At 34.8% G+C, this 21,536-nt stretch overlaps 1 protein-coding gene across 1 annotated transcript; it reads left to right on the forward strand.

Moving 5' to 3' along the window:
* Positions 1 to 20,294: 20,294 nt before the first annotated feature.
* On the forward strand, positions 20,295 to 21,236 carry LOC101718115 (olfactory receptor 8D2-like). Its single transcript, XM_004870923.2, has one exon. The coding sequence runs from the start codon at positions 20,295 to 20,297 to the stop codon at positions 21,234 to 21,236; it is 942 nt and encodes a 313-aa protein (XP_004870980.2).
* The last annotated feature ends 300 nt before the right edge of the window (positions 21,237 to 21,536 follow it).

Consider the following 21,536-nt stretch of genomic DNA (forward strand, 5'->3'; position numbering starts at 1 on the left):
TATCCACTTTCTAATATAATGCCTTCTGCTTTGCTTTAGATGTAAGTGTTTGACTTCATTTCCAACTGGACTTTTTCCAGAATTAGAATTCTTTCTTTGGCACCAGAATTATAATGGATCAGACTACTGATATCAATCTTCAGATGCCACTGATCACCATTATGTTCATGCTCTTCTCTGACACTGAATCATATTTAATTATACTTTTGGAGCCAACCTCTTGTAACTCTATAGCCACCTCTCTGCTCAGATACTCATTTGGAACTCATCAGCTATCAGTACAATTAATCAACCGCCTGCCTAAAATTTCCATAGGTATTTGATCCTAAGGTTATCTAAACTACCTCCTTCAAACCAATAGATTAATTACTTCTCACAGTTTCTACCCACTTGTAGCCCTTATTCTAATTACAGTAGTGATATTTAACACAGTTCATTAAATGAGTCCGTTAATATCTAGAAATAATATGTTGAATAGGATAGCAGCATGATTATTATTGTTAGAAACAGTTCTGTAAGGGAGAGGGAAAAATAATTCATTTTGGTAAATAAATATTTATTTACCAAATATCTATATAGATAGAATATATATTCATAATTAGGTAATTTCATAAACAAGTAACATTGTTAGCCAATGTGTTATCTAATTCTAATAAATATTCTATATATTATGAAGAATTGCAATTCAGACAGGCAGGTCTGCACATGCCCTACTGAGGTCACGAATCACGCAGAACATGCTGAATCAGCCTGTGCCCTGGCAACAATCCACTGGACCCCACCCCGCTCCTCTGTACAGACACCTGGTTCCACACTAGAAAGATACAGATGACACCAGACCACCAGACCACCAGACCATGGTATTGAGCCCCAGCCCAGAGGTAGGGGCTTCTGAGCTGCCATCCCACTGTTCCTGGTCCAGAGAAAGGGGCTTCCCAGTCACCAGCCCTCCTGCTGCTCCCAGCCAGAGGAAAGGGCTTTTGGGCCACCATCCCTACCGCTGCTCTGGGTCCCTGTCCCACCTCTACCAACTCAGAGGAGGTAATCTGTGCAGGCACCAACAGATCCCCCGCCAAGTCAAAATGAGAAAACATGTAAATAAGTCTCAAAACCAGACTTCCAGATCAACTACAGAAACCCCAAAGGGAAATGAGATGGAACACTCTGATACTCAACCACCTGGACCCACTGAACTGGCAACAAAAGGGGATCTGGAAAAAGTGAAATCAGAAATAATTCCTCAGATAACAGGAGAAACTGTGCCCCTAGTGCAAGACATGATTAATAAAGCTAGAAAGGAGCTGAGGAATGCGATGGAATCCCAACATAGGAAACAAATGGAATCCATAAAACAGATGCAAACAGATTTGCAGGAGATTAAAAACTCCACTAAAAGTCTGTGCAGCAGAATGAACCAATGGGAGAATAAAATTTCAGATATAGAAGATAAGATTGCAGTTAGTGACCAGGAAAAGAAAAATTGCTTCAGAATTATGAGGGAACATGAGAAATCAATCCAGCAGCTGCTAGATGATGCAAAGAAGAATAACATAAGACTGATTGAAGTCAATGAAGAAACAGGAGAGAGAGTGCAGATGACATGAAAAATCTCTTCACAGAAATAATGGCAGAAAACTTCCCAAGCAGGGGAAAAGAGCTTGACATACAGATAAGTGAGGCATATAGGACTCCAAATAGCCTTGATCAAAAAAAATCTACACATAGGCATATAATTGTTAAGATTCCAGAAACACAACAGAAGAACAACGTTCTCCAAGCAGTCAGAGAAAAGAAACAAATCACATACAAAGAAAAGCCCATCAGAATCACAGCAGACTTCTCAACACAAACCATCAAGGCAAGAAGATCTTGGAGTGACATATTCCAAGCCCTAAAAGAAAACAGTCTCCAACCCAGATTGATGTACCCTGCAAAACTATCTTTCAAATTTATGGAGAAATAAGTTAATTTCATGACAAAGAGCAAGTGAGGAATTTCATGAATACCAAACCAGCACTCCAAAAAATTTTAGACAATATCCTAGGAAAAGACAATGAGGATCACAACCCCAGGAAACCCAGCAGAATAAATCCATTAGGCATGACAAGAAATTGAATGACAAGGAGGGGAAAGCCAACAAAAAGAATAAGTCATGACAATGATGAGTCAAGATGTATCTGTTATAACCATCAATGTTAATGGCCTCAATTCATTCACCAATCAAAAGAAAAAGACTGGCAGAATGGGTAAAGAATCAAGATCCAACAATATGCTGCATACAAGAAACACACTTAATTCAAAAAGAAACTCTTGGACTAAAATTTAAAGGGTGGAAAACAATATTCCACACAAAAGGAACTAGAAAAAAAGCAAGAGTATCTGTCCTCTTTTCAGATCAAGTTGATTTCAAACCAACACTGATTAAGAGAGATGAAGAAGAACACATCTTTGTAAAGGGAACAATCCAAGAGGAAGAGATGACAATCAAAAACATATATGCTCCAAATACTAGTACACTCAACTATATAACACAAATACTAACAGACATGAAAAATCATAAAAGAACTAATACAATAAGAGTGGGGGCCCTCAATATCCCACTGTCACAAATAGATAGATCAACTAGACAAAAAATAAGCAACAAGAGCCAGGGATTTATATCAGTGGTTTTAGAGCCTGCCACACAGCGCAAGTTCAATCCCCAGTAACAAAAAAAAAAAAAAAAAGCAACAAAATACTAGAACTGGATCAAACTCTTGAACAAATGATCTTAACAGATGCTTACAGAGTGTTCCACCCCACAAAATCAGAGTACACATTGTTTTCAGATGCACATGGTTCATTCTCCAAAATAGACCACATACTCACTCATAGAACCTGTTTAAGTAAGTGCAAAGTAATTGAAATTATCCCCTGTATATTATCAAACCATAGTGTGATGAAATTGGAAAACAAACAATAGCAATAGAAATCAAAAGAATTTCATAAACACATGGAAATTGTACAACACACTTCTGAATAACCAATGGGTAACAGAAGAAATTGAAGAAGTCAGATAATTCCTACAATTAAATAACAATGACAATACAACATATCTGAATCTATGGGACACATGAAAGCAGTCTTATGAAGGAAATTGATAGCAGTGAATGTTCATATTAGGAAAACAGCAAGCCCAATTAAACAACCTGATGCTGAATCCCAATCTTCTAGAAAAAGAAAAGCAGGATAAACCCAAAGCTCATACAAGGGAGGAAATTCTAAAGATCAGAGGAGAAATCAGCACAATGGAGACTAAGAGAATGAAACAAAAAAATCAATGAAGCCAAGAGTTAGTTCTTCGAAAGAATAAACAAAATTGGCAAACCCTTAGACAATCTTATCAGAAAAAGGAAAGAAAAGGCCCAAATCCATGCAATTAGGAAAGAAAAGGATGAAATTACTACAGACCCAGCAGAAATCCAGAGGATCATCACTACCTACTTCAAGAACCTATATGCCAATAAGATGGAAAAATACCAAAGAAACAGACAGATTCCTAGATACATGTAAATTACCAAAGTTTAACAAAGAAAACTTAAAAATTCTAAACAACCCAGTATCAATCAATGAAATTGAAAACATAATTAAAAACTTACCAACTAAGAAAAGCCCAGGCAATGATGGCTACACCGCTGAATTCTACAAGACATTTAGAGAGCAAGTACTGCCAATCCTGTTTAAACTCTTCAATGAAATTGAAAGGGAAGCAATACTCCCAAATTCATTCCTGGAAGCAAGCATCACCTTCATCCCCAAAGCAGAGAAAGACCGAACGAAAAAGACAACTAAAGACCAATCTCAATAATGAACATAGATGCAAAAATCCTTAATAAGATACTGGCAAATAGAATGCAGAAGATCATCAAGAAGATCATACACCCTGACCAAGTGGGATTCATTCCAGGAATGCAGGGATGGTTCAACATATGCAAATCAGTAAATGTAATACAGTATGTCATTAGAGTCAAGGACAAAAACCATATGATCAACTTAATGCAGAAAAAGCATTTGACAAAATCCAAAATGGATTTATGATAAAAAAAAAACCCTACTAAAAATTGGAATAAATGATCTCTACCTCAATCTGATAAAAGCCATCTATGAAAAACCAATAGCCAATATCATACTAAATGGTCAAAAACTGAAATCCTTCACACTAAAATCAGGAACAAGACAAGGATGTTCACTATCACCACTCCTGTCCAATATAGTCTTGGAAACATTAGCTACGTCAAATAGACAAGAGAAAGAAATAAAAGGAATAAACATAGGAAATGAAGAAATCAAATTGTCATTATTTACAGATGACATGATACTCTATACAAAAAACCCCAAGAACTCACCCAAAAGGCTTCTCGACTTAATTACCAAATTTGGTAAAGTAGCTGGGTACAAGGTCAACATACAAAAATCAATAGCTTTCCTCTGAACAAACAACAGACTCACTGAGACAGAAATACAGCAAAAAATTCCTTTCACAATAGCATCCAAACAACTGAAAAACCTAGGAATCAGCCTAGCAAAAGGAATCAAAGACCTCTTCTCTGAAAACTGTAGCACTCTGAGAAGAGAGATTAAAGACGATTATCCAAAAATGGAAAGACATGCCTCGCTCCTGGCTAGGAAAATTCAACATAGTGAAAATGGCCTTACTTCCAAAACTGCTGTATAGATTCAATGCAATCCCAATTGAAATTCCAGTAGCATACTTCACAGACCTTGAGAAAAAAATCCAAAAATTCATTTGGAAAAGAAAGAGACCTATAATAGCAAAAGCAATTCTAGGCAACAGAGACATAACAGAGAGTATCACAACCCCCAACTCAAAACTATACTACAAAGCTACTCTGATAAAAACAGCATGGTACTCACAAAGAAACAGACCTGAAGACTAGTGGGACAGATTAGGAGATGCAGAAACAACTCCAGACACACTCAGCCACCTCATCTTTGACAAAGCAGCAAAAAACTATCACCGGAAGAAAGACAGCCTCTTTAATAAATGGTGCTGGACAACTGGAGACTGGATAAAGAAAATGTGTTTTTTTTTATAAAATGGAGTACTACTCAACCATAAAAAATGAGAAATTAGAGACATTTATAGCTAAGTGGATGCACATTGAGGCGATACTCTTAAGTGAAATAAATAGGACACACATGTATAAATACCAAATAGTTTCTCTGATGTGAGAAACTGAAAGTGTAAATAAGGACTAAAATGTATAATAGGTAATGTGAAATAGGAAGAAAAGGGGCAAAGGGGAAGGAAGTGGGAGGGCTAGGGGAAAGGATAGAAGGGAATGGGATTAATATGAGAAAATGGAAAAAATAGGAACAAAATCTTTGTAAATAGGGAGGAATGGAGGGGTTGAAGGGAGGGCTGGACAAGGGTGAAAAATAAGAACCAAGAGAGATTATGTAAAGGTGCAAATTTCCAATGATGAATGTCATTATATTGTATACCTAAAATGTACCAATGATCAGAATGAATAATTGATAATGCAAAATAGGAAGAAAAGGTCCAAAGGGGTAGGGGTAGTGGGAGGGGCAGGGGAAAGGAAAGAAGGGAAAGGAAAAATGTTGAGAAATGGACAAAATGGAAATAAAGTCTTTAGAAATAGGGAAGGGTGGAGGGGGTGAAGGGAGGGCTAGGAATGGGGAAAAATAAGAACCAAGATGCATTATGTAAAGGTACAATTCCCAATGAGAAATGTAATTGTGTTGTGTACCTAAACTGTACCAATAAAAGAATTTTAAAAAATAAATAAATAAATACATGGTGCTGGAAAAATTGGGTTTCAACTTTCCAAAGATTAAAACTAGACCTATATCTCTTGCCATGCACTAAACTAAAATTGAAATGGATTAAAGAATTAAATATTAAAACATAAATGTTCAACTGGTTGGGACAGAGGTTAAGTAGAACTCTTGAAGACATTGGTGTTGGATATGATTTTATGAACAAAACCTCAGTTGGCTGTGAACTAGCACAAACAATCAAGTGGGATCTCATTTTAGTAAAACACTTCTGAACAACAAGAGAAACCACCAACAGTGTGAAGAGACAACCCACAATGTGGGAAAATATTTTCATCTTCTCTTCCTCAAACAAGGGTCTACTATCTACAATCTATAAAGTATTTAAAAAAAATCAGACCTCTGAAATTTAAAGACCCAATCCAAAAATGGGCATCTGAAAGGAACAGACATTTCTCAGACAAAGAAGTAGAAATAACAAATAAACATATGAAAAAATGTTCAACATCATTGGTCATTTGAGAGATGCAAATGAAAACAATGCTGGGATTCCACTTCACTCCATAAAGAATGGCTTCTATCATGAAATCAACCAATAACAAATGTTCGCAGGGCTGTGGGGAAAGAGGAACACTGCTCCATTGCTGGTGAGAGTATAGACTGGTGCAACCACTGTGGAAATCATTATGGGGTTACCTCAAAGAACTAGGACTGGAAGTCCCATTTGACCCAGCTATTCCCCTGCTGAGTATCTTCCCCAAAGAATTAAAATAACCATACCACAGTGATATATGTGTATCCATGTTCATAGCAGCACAGTTTGTAATATTTAAAACTTGGAAGCAGCCCAACTGCCCATCAGTTGGGGACTGGATAAAGAAAATGTAGTTTTTTAATAAAATTGAATAGTACTTGTCCATTAGAAATGAGAAATTAGAGACATTTATAGCTAAATGGATGCACATAGAGGCCATATTCTTAAGTGAAATAAATAGAATACACATATAAATACCAAAAGTTTCCCTAGTGTGAGAAACTGAAAGTGTAAATAAGGACTAAAAGGTATAACAGATAATGTGAAAAAAAAAAAAAAGAAATGGGAGAAAGGGAAAGGAGAAGTGGGAGGGGCAGGGGAAAGGAAAGAAGTGAATGGAATTAATATGAGAAAAGGAAAAAATGGAAACAAAGTCTTTTTAAGTAGGGAGGGATGAAGTTGTTGAAGGGAGGGCAGGCAAAGGGAAAAAAATAAGAACCAAGAGAGATTATGTAAAGGTGCAAGTTTCCGATGATGAATGGCATTATATTATATACCTAAAATGTACCAATAAAATTAATTAAAATTTAAAAAAGAATAATCCTAGGAACTCTCTTTTAAGTGACAAGAACAAATTTTCACATCAGTGTAAGAAATTTAACTTACTAGAGCAAACCAGAGAATATGTGCTATTCAAGTTTCATATCACAATACTCTTCAACCTCCTCTTCAATGAATTCCATTCCTTAAAATATACCAGCCATTCTAAGTGAACCTCTATTCTCACCAAATCAGCCACCTACCTCATCACTACACTTGTCCACTGTATAATCTACCTGAAAAAACTGATAAAACAAAACCTTTGTGGGGGTAATGCTTAAAAAGCTATTGTCATGCCTGTAAATTATATGTAAGGCATGAGCTAAACATTCAACCACTAACTCTTCTGAGGGAAGTTTTTTACCTCTTCTGAGGGAGTTTTTCCCCACAAAAGCAAGAGGAGTAGTAAGAAATTACTTCCTTTCAAACTGGAGTAACAGCAGGTAGAAATAATTCTTTACTTTTCTTCTTTGCATGGTATGTGTCTTATAACTGATTAAAAGAGTGCACCAAAATATAGTTTGAACCTAATTAAAAACGTTTTTGTAAAACTTGAAGTAACTGATATTTTGTCAGTACAATAGGTCGCTAAAACACTAGCAAAATATTCTTTTACTCAATCTTACTGAGTTATTGTCTTTCTGGAGTTTGTTATATGAATTATTTTCTAGAATTCTGTATAAGTCCTTTATTGGACGTTTGTCATACACTTGTGTGTGTGCACACATGTGTGTAATTAACTTTCTTGTAGCTTGTGGGGTGCCATTTTTCTTTTAAAAATGATGCCATTTGATAGTAATCAATTTTACATTTTTAACTATAATGGTGTTTATCATTTTTTGTGGTGCTCCATCTCAGAAATGTTTGTATTTCTAAGAGTCACAAGGATGTCCTCTTCTACTTTCTTATGTAATTGATCACTACTTAGAGTATGTCTTAGTCACATTCCTTGTCATTGGAATAAAATACTTAACAACCTGAAATTAAAGGACAATAGGTTTATTTTGGTTTATAGTAGTAGTTCCTACACAGTTGACTCCAAAGCAGAAATAGCATGGTGGAAAGGACTGTTGCAGAAGAAATCTGCTCACATTATGGCAACTAGGAAACACAGAGAAGGGAAAAAAGCCAAGAAAAGAGATGTACCCTTCCAGGTCACATCCCCAGTGAAACACCTTTTCTGACCAGGACCTATCTTCTCAAAGCAAGTCAGGTATAGCACCCCAATAATTCATTTATGTTCCCAAAGCCCCGTCTATGAGTGCATAAGGTCTTTGGAGAATGTTCTTAATCTAAGCTGTGATATTCGACTTCTGGCCCCCAAAAGATTAATGTGTGGATCTTTATGCAAAATGCACTTAGTTCATCTCTAAGAGTCACCAAAATTTTAACAGTTGAAAAGTCTAATTCCTAAGTCTCCTCTGAAACTCAAGATATTTAGCTGTGAGCCTCTGTGAAAATTAGAAATAAACTAAATACTGTGTACAAAAATGTCACAGGGTAAGCATTCCCATTCCATAGACAAGTAGGGTAGAAAGGAATGGAATAGAACAAGACTAAAACCCAACAGGGCAAACATTAAATCCAGTGGCTCCATGTTTAACACCAGGGATAGGTTGTGGTGAGATGTGCTCCTAAATGATTTGGTTGTCCTTATCCCTATGATATTGTTGGTTTCAGTTGTTGTAACTTCTCTCTTAGGTTTTTTTGTGCTCACTGCCTGCAGCTTCCATCAGCAGACAGTCCACATTCCTGACTTTTTTAAATTCTTGGGGTCTCCTGTACACTTTCAGCTCCCCTCTCAAAACTGCACACACTGGTCTCATGGGCACACATTGCTTGGCCTCTTTGGCCTTCTTCTGCAATGTGCCTCAAAATCTTCCTGACATCACAGCTCTTGCATTCTTCATGTCTATAAATCCAGCACCACATGGATGATGCCAAGATTGAGTAGTAGCCAGGCTTTGCATCATAGCTAAAATGACTTCTGAGTGTCTGGATGGTTGAGCCTGTGAATTGAATCCTAGGTAGTCAATGCACAAGGCAGCCATTCTCTAGCAGGATACCTGGATTCTCTTCTCTTTTCACTTTTGCATCTCATAGCCAGTGAAAGTGGAGTTATGCTGAGTCCTGAAGATGTTTACATCTGATGTAAAGTACTTGGTTTCTTTTCAATCCTAATCTTTTCAGCAACAAAGCTCTCCTCAGCCAAAACTTTACAGTTCTCAACTTTACAAGTTCTAACCACTAGTTAACCACTAGTTAACATTTTAAAATTTTTCAGCTATGCAATTTGACCCTTCTCATAGTACATATGGTTAATAGGTACCAGCAGTACCCACACCACAGCCTCAACAATGGGTTGCCTTGACTTTCCTTTGTGAGATTAACTAGTCCATCACACTTAACCTGTTTCTTGCACAGTTTCAGGTCGTGAGAAAAATATAGGCAAATTTTCTGCTACATTATAACACACATGGTTTCAAGTACAACTGCCAATAAAGCCTTTTTTCTTACCTGAAATCTGCTGAGCCTTGTCTTTACTGTCTGCATTTCTAAGCATTTTGTTTTTTGAGGTCTGCCCAGAATCATCCATCAAGTGTGCCTTATAGAATTCTAGGGTTTCTCTAGCCAGCATTTCCAAACTTTTTCAAACTCCTCACACAAACTTGTTCCAAAGGCTTCTAATCCACATGGTCAAGTACTGTCAGACCAACAAGTCCAATTCTGGTATCAAAGTCTGTAAAATTAGTGTTCACTAAAGAAACAGAAACAATGTAAAATATGTATGTACTTATACAAGGGATTGATTCTCAGAATCAGTAGGGGAAAATTCCAATGGTATCTCTAGATTCAGAGGTGGAAGAATCCAAAGTGGCCATCTGAACACTGCAGAGCTGGAGGATCAATTACCAATTAATAGTCAAAGACATGGAGGCTCACTGTAGTCACTGGTATGAGTCTGTGTCAGAAGGCTGACAAGTCTGCCCTGAAAAACTGAAGAGTCCACGTTAGAAGGCTGAAGAGTCTCCACAAAATACCAATATACAAAGGCAATGGAAAAATCAGAGTTCTTCTGATAAAATACAAGACTTCTTCTTTTTTCCCTTTTCATTCTGCCTAGGGTATAAATCTATTTGTTGATTCTACCCATCACCAGGGTGAGTTTTCCTGTTTGCAGCCTACATGTCATTCATGGACAGATACACTCAGAGCTTAACTGATCTACTAGGTAGTTCTTACTCAAATCAAGTAGATATATAATAATTAATGATTGAAGTGTGTACCTTTTGTGAGGTATGTAAACAGGTTTTGGTTTTACATGCAGATATTCATTCATTCAATCAGCACAATTTGTTGAAAATATTTTTCCCCATTGAATCCCATTGGTAACTATGTCAAAATTGCTTTTCTGAACACCTCAGTCTATTCATATACATTTTATTTTTTAAATTGACATATTTATTTCTTCTTACTAGAGTACAACACTGTCATGAACATGCTAGTAAATCATAAATTAAGGTCATCTAAATTTCATGACTTTTCCTTTAAAATTGTATTAGACATTCTGGTCTCTTTCTAGCTTCCATAAACTTTAGACTGAGCTCGTTAAAAAGGGTGCAGGGATTTGGGGGCATATTTCATTGAATTTTCAAGTCAACAGACATTATGCATCTTAAAATAGTGAATCTTACAATACATGAGCCTGGCATACTTTTTTCATTCATATGTTTAATTTTTCTCAGTGATGTTCTATAATTTTTGGTGAAAGAATTTCTTTATATACTTTAAAAACTTATTTCTATGTTTCTTATTGTATTGATGATATCATGTTGAGATTTAGTCTTATTTTATCATTATTTACAGAAAATATGTAGAAAATCAGTTACATTTTCATATTGAGTTTTAAACTCGGGTCTTCATGAACACATACATTAGGTTAAGGAACTTTTGGAGAGATATACTTCAGATTTGACATATACGTTTAAGACAGATGGAAAAACAATAATTTTATCTTTTCCTGGCACATATGCCTGTTGTTTCTTTCCCTTTTATTTCATTAATTAGGAATTCCAGTGCATTATTTAGTATGTTATAACAATAATAATTCTTTTCTTGTTCTTGATTTTCATAGGAATATATGCAGTGTTTCCACATTAAGTATAATATTAGTACTTAGCTTTTTATGTAATTCACTTTCAAAAATTTATACATTTGCTATATATTTTGATCACCTCATAAATGTCATAATTTTTATATCACTGGATTCAGTTTGCTGCTATTTTATTAAAGATTTTCACATCTAGATTTGTAATACTCTTTTGTTGAACTACCTTTGTCTACTTTTGGATCTGTAATGTTTCCTCACAAATCGAAGTGAGAAGAGTTCCTTAACTTAGTATTTTCTTAAATGGTTAGCTTAAGACTTGGCATCACTGCTTTTTTTAATTTTTGAAAGAAAGTGCAAAAAAATGGGGTTAGGATATTTATTTGTAATTACAAATTCAAATTATTTGAGACTAAAGCTACAAAACTCACTCCATATTATTGTATGCATTTAATACATTGTTTCAGTATGGAAAATTGCAGCAACAATGGCAATAGCTATTAGTCACTTGCAGTGTGGGAGCCTGGGGTGGGAGTTGTACTAATCAAAGATCAGGCTAGTTTTCTTAAACTCACAGTTAGGCACAGATCAGCTTAACACAGGGGGGAATCTAAATAATCCACTTATTTTGTTTGTGAGACATAGGTCAGGGCTCCTACAATCTGAGAAAATAGAACAAAGAATAAATATTCCCCAGTCTCCACTATGGTTATATAGGGTATCTGACATGATCTGCTCTGAAGAAATCATAAATTGTATATGTATGTATACGTATATCTGTGCCATGTGAAAATGCAAGAAAATGCTGCATTCAAGGAAAAAAAGGCAATTTTTTTTTCTTGTGGAAAGGGCTCACAGAAATGTATGTTGGAACTAACAGAAAAAATACATTAAATATATTTTATGATTATGTTCAAAAATTCACAAGACAGACTAGATGAAGAATAGGGAAATCTCAAAAATGTACATAACTTTTCTTCTTAAGACTTTTGTCTTTTCTTGATTTTGCAAAAATTTCATTAGTGATGTCTTCCAATATAGTGCTGCTTTTCAGATATTGGTCCATTCTCTTCTAAAATACCTGTTAGATTAAAAACAGAGAGTAACAGCATGATGGCATACACCTTTAATCCAAACTATTCAGAAAACTGAGGCAGAAGGATCACAACTTCAATACAAGTCTAGAAAACTTACTGTGGCCCTATCCCAATTTTTTTTTTAAAAGGTTCCCAATCTCTTTCCTGTCTCTAAAATGCTTTTTCACTCTTTAAGTTGTTTTCTCCTGTTGCTGTATTCTGTGTTAACCATTAGAACTAACTTTTTTTAAATTATCAATTCCTCAATGAGTTCAGTTGACTTCTAATTCACTAATTATTTCTTAAACTATGCCTGGTTGATTTTAACATAAATATTAACTTATCTTTAAATTTCAATATTGATATTTTCATCTTCAAACATTTTACTGGCTTTTGTTTTATTTATTCTAGATCTCATTTCTTTTTTTACTTTTTAAATGGAAATTTGATCTTTAGCTATTTTAATATCTAATGTGTTTACATTAAAATCTTGATCAGAATAAATAAAATCAAATTCTAAAATATATTCAAGTAACCAACAGAAATTCCAGGAATAGAATAAGTGGAAAGTAAATAAAAATAACAAACACAAAACAAATAATAAAATGCTAGATATAATCTCTAAAATACCAATAATTACTTTAGTTGTGAGTGATCTAAATTCATCAGTGAGATTAGTTAAAACATCGAAAAACATCCCAACTACAGGCTGTGCATAGAAATTCATTAAAATATAGTGGAATAAGTAGGTGGAAGTAAAAGGGTAAAAAAGATATATACCATGAAAATCTAAATTTAAAAATAGATACATTAATATCAAATAAAGTAGATTTCAGAGCAATAAGTCTAAATAAGAACAACAAACTTATAACGGGCATCTAGTTTGGAAAGGAAGAAGTAAACTTTTTAATTACATGCAATTGATTTGTCTGTGTAGAAAGTCTGTGGAATCTACAAAAGGTTGCTATCAAAAATAGGTTTAGAAGATTGCAGAATATAAGAGCAATATTTAAAAATTCATTCTTTTGAATACACTACCAATGAAAAATAAACCACTGAAAAATTTATAATCCTAGTTGCAAAAACATCAATTATATAAAATTCTTACTTGGTGAAAGATATATAAGGGCCTGATAAGCACAACAACAAAACTTTGTACAGAGAATTAAAAAAAAACTAGAATATGCTGTGTTCCGGTACTAAAAGACTTGGTATTATTAATCACTTCTGAGTTCAATTGTTTAAATACAGGATTATCAATAATTTCATATTTTTTCATTAATTTTTATAAGATAATATAATAGAAAACATAAAAACAGCAATTATATCAAATTTATTCAATATAAGAATTAACTGGTTGAAATGATACCTGCCTGAGGGAAGCTTGGGATAAGCTATTAATTGGTCAAGATGCTAATATTACTCCAAGTTATGTATAAATTCAATGTAATTGCAGTTATAATTGTATCAGGCCTTTTATAGAATTTGAAAAGCTAAAATCAAACTTCATAAAGAAATGTAAATGGTCGAATATAAAAAATATTGATAAGCTTTTTTGGAGGACTTGGATGATAAAATTCATAACACATTACGAACCTACAATCTACAAGACAGTACAGTACAGACATCAAAATACATAGAAATAGGCCCACACAGGGGTGGTCAGTTGATCACAGCAAAGATACATATCACCGCTGTGAGATCATCGGTGAATCTCACATTAATTATGTACATAAAAGGAGCCAAGCAGAGAGTATATTCTGTATGATTCTCTAACTATAAAAAGTATAAACAAATCTACAGTGATAATAGTGGGTTCATAATTGACAATGCATGAGTGGAAAAAGACTGACAAGAATTACAAAAAGATTTTTGGAGGGTGAATATATTCATTTTCTTTTTTTCCCCCTTAAATTCTTTTATTGGTAGATTTTAGGTATACAATACATTTACATTTATCATTGGGTGCTTGTACCTGTACATGATGTATCTTGGTTCTTATTTTTTCCCCATTACCTGTGCACCCTTCACCCTCTCCACCCTTCCCTATTTACATCATTTGAGGGATAATTTCTTGGGAAAATGTGTATGTCAAATTTATCTAAAATTATGCAGCTTATATGTGCTGTTTATTGTGTGTCATACTCTAAGAAAGCCATTAAACTTTTGATAAATAAAGAGACAAGTCACAGTCAATGATTTAGATAGATAAAAGTCCTATGTTTGAAAGTAGGTCTGAGCTGGAAAATTGTGTGGATATTTACTGTCCACAGATAACATTTTGAGAAAATGCCTCAAAACCCTGGTTCTGTCTTTTGATATTACAGAAAGGAAACAGGTCCATTCTTCTTTTTTCCATACATAATACTCTCCAAAACACTAAATTAACTGACAATAAATCAAAATTCTTCCATATTTAGTGATAATGAACTAAATTCAGGCTAATTAGTAGAAAATTTAAATGCTAAACAAAAAATTAATGTTTGGTTTTCATAAAGCAGTTTAATTTTCATATGGTATCAAAAGTTTGATATTATGAAAGCATTATTAATCTTCCTTGTTGCTTTGTTTAAATACCCCAGGGATTAATAAAAATGCTAATTTATCACTAGCAAATGTGAACTTTGTTTCTTCACTACTACTGGGAAGACAAGCCCTAAGGGAAATATATGCTCATAACCATGTCAGTTCCAGAGAGATTCAAGTAAAATTTTCCTTTAATAATAGAAAATTAAAGATCTGCAGGATTACTTTTCTTGCTCTGCTTGGTTGGCTCTTAAATTGTTACTCTTCAGTATTTCTTAAATTCTTATGCAGACTCAACTCCACTATTTTTCCAGGATCTGGAAGATACAAAGCTGTTAGTATTCAACCATAAATTTATCTGGTAATTGTGTGTGTGTGTATGAGTGTGTTCACATACATGTAATAAATGAAACCAAAATTAAAATTTCATCTGAGACCAGCATCATTTTCCCTGGTGATAATATCAAGGTAAGTCACCAAGTTCTGCCTGGCTTTGATAAGATATTGTAGTTAAAATTTGGAAGATTATTGAAAATTCTTATTATCTATTCCAATAGAGCTACTGTTTTGTGCATGACAGACAACACTGATCAGGGGACAGCGTCTTCTTCATGTCCAAATGCAACACATCAAGATTCTTTCTTCTTTCACTTCTGGTATATCTATCTTGTTCTCTAATGCTTCACTCTCTTTCCCATTACCAGTCCCCTCATATTAATGTCCCTCATTTGTGTTAAACTTTGAAGTTCACAGAATATTTTCAAATGCATTAAATAACATATCACAGTGTGTAGTCAGCTCAGAAATTCCTTTCACTAAAATGTCACTGACATTAACTTACTTATACAATATCTTTCAGTAAGAAATTTTTTAATATCTGAATAAAAGCTCAAGCTCCTGTCTTCTAGTCCACCCCATAAGCTACTATATTCAAGGTATAAAATGATGTCTTTCCATTCTTTATGTTTTTGTAAAAGTGAATTCAGAGGTATCCCCAAATGTAGCCTTGAAAATGAAAGGAATTTATACACATCTGTCCTATTTATTTCACCTCAATGTGCACCCATTTAGCTTTGAATGTCTCTAATTTCTGATTCTTTATGGCTGAGTAGTACTGAATAGTTTCTCTGGTATGAGAAACTGAAAGCATAAATAAGGATCAAAAGGTATAATAACTAATGTGAACTAGGAAGCAAAGGTTCAAAGGGGAAGGGGAAGTAAGAGGGGGAGAGGAAAGGAAAGAAGGGAATGGAATTAATAGGAGAAAAGGAAAAAATGTAAACAAAGTCTTTGTAAATAGGGAGGGATGGAGGAGTTGAAAGGAGGGCAGAAGAATGAGGAAAAAATAAGAACCAAGATACACCATGTAAAGGTACAAGTTCCCAATGATGACTGTAAATGTATTGTATACCTAAAATGTATCAATAAAAGAATTTAAGAGAAAAAAGATAGGGAGGGGTGGAGGAAGTGAGGGCAGGGGAATGGGAAAAAAATAAGAACCAGGATATTTTATGTAAATGTACAAATTTACAATGATGAATGTCATTATATTGTATACCTAAAATGTACCAATGAAATTAATTTAGAGGAAGAAAAGAAGCAAACTGTTAATGATATATGTAACAACATAGATAAATGTCAAAGAGATTATGCTAAAGTAAATGAGCCCTAATTATTATATACATTATCATTTCATTTTTGTGACATTCTAGAAAAGAAAAATTTAGAAAATAAAAGCAGACCAATGTTCAGCAGGAATCTGTGGTGGAAGAGACCATTGAATCTAGGTAGAAACAAAGAAATTTTGAAAGTATGATCAAAACATTTTATATCACAATTGTGATGGTGATAATATAATTTCCATATTTTCAAACTCTTAAAACTTTTTCTCTAAAAGGGGAAAAAAAAGAAAAAAGAAAATGAAAGGAAGACACTCCTGGCATTGTCTCCGATTTATTATTTCCAGATCATTTTTCTGCCTGTTCCTCTCTCCTCTATTTATAATCATGGTATCAGAAAACTGTTCTATGATATTCATTAAATCAGGTGTTCCCAACAAAAATTATTTCCAACAAAAACCCTACTTCTCCAAACACCCATACTCCTCAGAGCTATCCTCACTCAGGTATCCTTTTGTATTAGGAAATGTTAAAGAATCTTCTTATCTAATATCTTGTCAAGCAGAAAATGGTCAAATCATATTAATTTCATAATACACAAAGGAATGCATATTTGATATTTATGAGAAGTATATCATAGTGGGACCATGGTACTTAATTCAAAGTTGACTTTAACTTGTAGCACTCATTACTTAAATCTGTCTAAGAAAAGATAAAATTGTGAAGAATGTTAAAGCAAAGCAAAGACAAATATTTGCAGGAAAATATGAGACAATTTTGTATATCTCTGGTGTGTTAATACTTGTACATTAAAAAACACTAAGAGTCAAGAAGTATTCAGAAGTCAATTTGGTGGTAAAAATAAAGAAAGAAAAGAGAACAAAAAATGTTCAGGATCTCCACCAGGTCCCAGATATGGTGCTAGATGCTTCTGATTCATCATGGAAGATACTCAGTTGGTCTATCACTCACTATACACAGCAGTGGGGAACAATTCAAGAAGGTAAAGAAGTAAAAGGTACCAGAAAAAAGAAAGGAGAAGAGGCTCTAAAATTCCTTACTGTATAGTATAATAAGCGATAATAAAATATTGATGACCTTCCATGTAACCACCACTGTTGTGAAGTCTTCGCACATATTATACTTTGAAGATCTCAACTAGTCTCCCTTCTTAAATACTATGTGTGCCTGATGACTCAGATAATCATGTGCTAGCCAGACCTTTACCCTGAACTCCAGACTCATACATCCTATTTCCTACTCAACATATCTATTGGCCCTAAAACAGACTTTTTATGTACAAAACATAAAAAAAACCCTCCCTAAATCAGGTCCTTTACCATTATCATTGACCCATCTGAAACTCACTTCCTTGATTCCAAAAATGCTGCTCTTCTCAGGCACTGTATTCAACAGGAATGATCCAAACAAAATTTCTCAGACTTCATTTTGCTACCTCTGTTATTAACGGTCTAGCCTGTCCATTTCTCTCAGCTGAGGTACATCCTGTCTACATGACTCTCTGAATGTGTTTCTGTTTGACTTCTTAATGAATAGTCTTGACAGAATAACCAGATCCTGAGTGATCCTTCCAAAAATATGTGTTCAAATACATAAATTCTACATACCTCAGACTGTCCAACCACTGTGAATATATAATATTCTACATACCTCATCAGACTGTGAAGAAAGCTTAGGTTTTCACCAACACGTGACTGGCACCTAGCTCCAACTATAACTTCTACTACTATCATTCTCCATCTTGCACTCTGTTTTTGGATGTCCTTTAAACATGCCAAACTCTCCCCCACACACACACTTTAAACTTGATATTCCTTCTGTCTGAAATGATCTTTCATCCAGACATTCCATTGCTTCCTCTTTCACTGCAGTCAGTATTCACGTCAAATGTCAGGTCTTCAGAGAGTTCTCTTTCATTAACAACTTGTGCCCTTCACTTTGCTTTATTTCTTTCAAAATAGTCTCACTGATTGACTCCAAATTCTGTATCTCTGTTTATTGATCTCTTCCATTAGAATGCTGGCTTTAAGAGAGTGAGAATTTGTCTCATTCAATATTGTAACTTCAGGACACAGAAAACTCTCAGTAAAGTACTGGAAGAATAAAAGATAGCACCAGTGTAATATCTACCTATGATAGAAGTTGTTTTTCTTTTATATGTGAAAAAGCTGCAGTTTATACAGGAGCAGTAACCTCTTAAAGGTCTCATAGCTGTAGGTGACCGTGCCTGAAAATGCATCCAGTTTTGTTTCCTTTTAAACCCTGAGGTCTTTGTCACTTCATGATGACTAAAGCACAAATGTGATACAAGAAATTATAAGATATATGTTATTAAAATGTTAAAAGTGACTTTTGGGGATAGAAGTCAAAAGGAAAAGAAATTACATGGAATCAGATAATTTACTAGGGGAGTTAGAATTTGGAAATAGCCACATAGTCTGGGTACACTCAATCATGTTTCATCACATTCCTTTTAACTACAGGTTTATTTTCTTATAGGAAGAGTTGCTTACTTACTTCCTTTGTAGTCATTTGATAACAAGCTTATATGTAGACACCAAGGAGCATGTTTTTCACAGAAACTTTTGTGTACGTAAGTGGGCACAGGTGTATCTTCTATTTCTGTTTTTTCTCTCTTAAGGCTGTTGAAGGGACAAGAATCCTACTTGAACATGAGGCCAAAATGCTTCAATTGCTTATCAAAGTGTACAACAGACTACTCTAGTATTCTCTAACCAACTAAAGGAAAAAAATATTAAAGGAAATTATTTAGAAGTAAAATTATGAGTAATGCAACAACTAGAGATCTGCAGAAATTACCACAATTTTCAGGGTTTCGAGGAAAATCGTTGGTTTAAAGGGAACATTGGTGTTTAATAAAAATAGGTAAGTCCTGTCTTTAACACTTACTAGAAGACCTTGGAAACTTTGCATAAACTCATTTGTAAAATAGTGAAAAAATATTACCTCCAAGCTTTGTGACTTAGAGGAAATACTTAATTTGTTTCTTAGTCCATCTGTATAATGGAGAAAACAACTCTTTCAAAGCCATTTTGAAGATTAAGGACATCATGAATATATAGCTTTTCATACTGTTCCTGGTACATTTACTTTTCTTTCTTCTCAGTTTCCTTCAGTATATGACAACAGTTCCCTTCCAGCATCTTAGCATTGCTTTTCTCCTTCCATTTCCAACCTGACTCTATTCCCCTCAGGTCCATATGATAACATAGTAGAAGAAGAAAAGGCAAATTCTAGACCAAAAACTCTCGGGGGGGGGGGTGTAGAAATCCTGGATGTGGGCAAACCCCTTTGTGACTGCAGTCAGGGTCTTGATAAGCTAAATAAATACACTGAAGCCAGAGGGAAAATCCAAGTAATATCAGTAAGGAAGGGGTTGAATTCCAGGACATCACATAAAATTACACATTGTTGCAGACAGAAAGCCAATTAAAGAACAGTAGCTCAGGGTAGAAATTATCTGAAGATGATCCAATAACATAAAGATTATTTTTCTTTTCTAGGAAAAAATGAACTTGGATTTGTGAAAAAAAAAATGAGTTTCAATTCTAAATGTAAATAAAAGCAGAAGCCAAATGAAGTATCACCACTTTGATAAAAATCTAGTTAGAAATAGATTTTATTCTGTTGGTTTTATACTCTGAAATTCTGAATAATTTGAAAAATACATCATTCCTCAGATTTCAAGTCACTAAACCCTACTGGATGACAATGTTTGTCTAATGAAATGCTCTCCCTTGATCCACTCATCAGTCACGACTGGGAGAGGTATGGACACAGGAAATCATTCATCAGTAACTGCATTTATCCTTGAGGCATTAACAGACCGCCCAGGGCTCCAGCTCCCTCTCTTCTTCCTGTTCCTACTCATCTATGTAGTCTCCATGGTGGGGAACTTGGGTCTGCTCTTTTTAATCAGGGTCAGTGCTCAGCTTCACACTCCTATGTATTATTTTCTCAGTCACTTGTCTTTCATAGATCTCTGCTACTCCTCTGTAATAATCCCCAAGATGTTGGAGAGCTTCATGTTAGAGAAGAACTTTACCTCCTTTCTGGAGTGCATGGCTCAACTCTTTTTGTTTTGCTTCTTTGGTATTGATGACTCCTACATGCTGACAGCCATGGCATATGATCGTTATGTTGCTATCTGCAATCCCTTGCTCTACCACATCACCATGTCCCACAGAGTCTGTTTGCTACTAGTCACCAGTGTGTATGCAGTGGGAGTCTTTGGAGCATTGGTTCATACTAGCTACATATCCACTCGCTCCTTCTGTGGAACTAATGTCATCCACCATTACTTCTGTGACATCCTTCCTCTTCTAAATATAACTTGTTTGAGAGACTACACCAAGGAGCTTTTGGTGATGATTGTGGTTGGATTTAATGTATTTGCTTGTGCAATAGCCATCTTTATCTCTTATATCTTCATCCTTTCCAGCATTCTGCATATACACTCAGCTGGTGGCAGGTCCAAAGCCTTCAGTACCTGCAGCTCCCACCTTGCAGCTGTTGGGGTTTTCTATGGCTCCATCACCTTCATGTATTTTAAACCATCTACCAATGACACAACCCAGGAGAAGGTGGCTTCTGTGTTTTATACCACAGTGATTCCCATGCTTAACCCCCTGATCTATAGCCTTAGAAACAAGGAAGTCAAAGAAGCCCTAAAAACAGTTCTGAATGGTAGAATACTATCCAGGTCTTCATAGAAAATGACCATTAAAAATGAAATCAATTTTAAACATACATTTGTCTTCTATTTTTGTTTCTTTATAAGGGTAACTAGTTTCATATTCAAGGACCATATTAAACTAAACTGTCTGAGTGGTTTATTTTTGATGACCCGGGGTTGGGGATTTAGCTCAGTGGTTCCGGCACCTGCCTTGAAAGCACAAGGTCTCGAGTTCGATCCCTGGTACCAAAAAAAAAAAGATATTTTTGATGACCCATACTTCTCCTTCTTGTTGCCTTAGAACCAACACCAGTGGTCTCTCAATCTCCCTAGCCTA

This window comes from Heterocephalus glaber, unplaced genomic scaffold, assembly GCF_053883595.1.
Source record: "Heterocephalus glaber isolate CG9 unplaced genomic scaffold, H.glaber_assembly_v1.0 deba00001431, whole genome shotgun sequence".
NCBI lineage: Eukaryota > Metazoa > Chordata > Mammalia > Rodentia > Bathyergidae > Heterocephalus > Heterocephalus glaber.

Bases quoted from the DNA above. Each gene is read 5' to 3' on its own strand.
- LOC101718115 (XM_004870923.2), top strand. From the start codon at position 20,295: ATGGACACAGGAAATCATTCATCAGTAACTGCATTTATCCTTGAGGCA.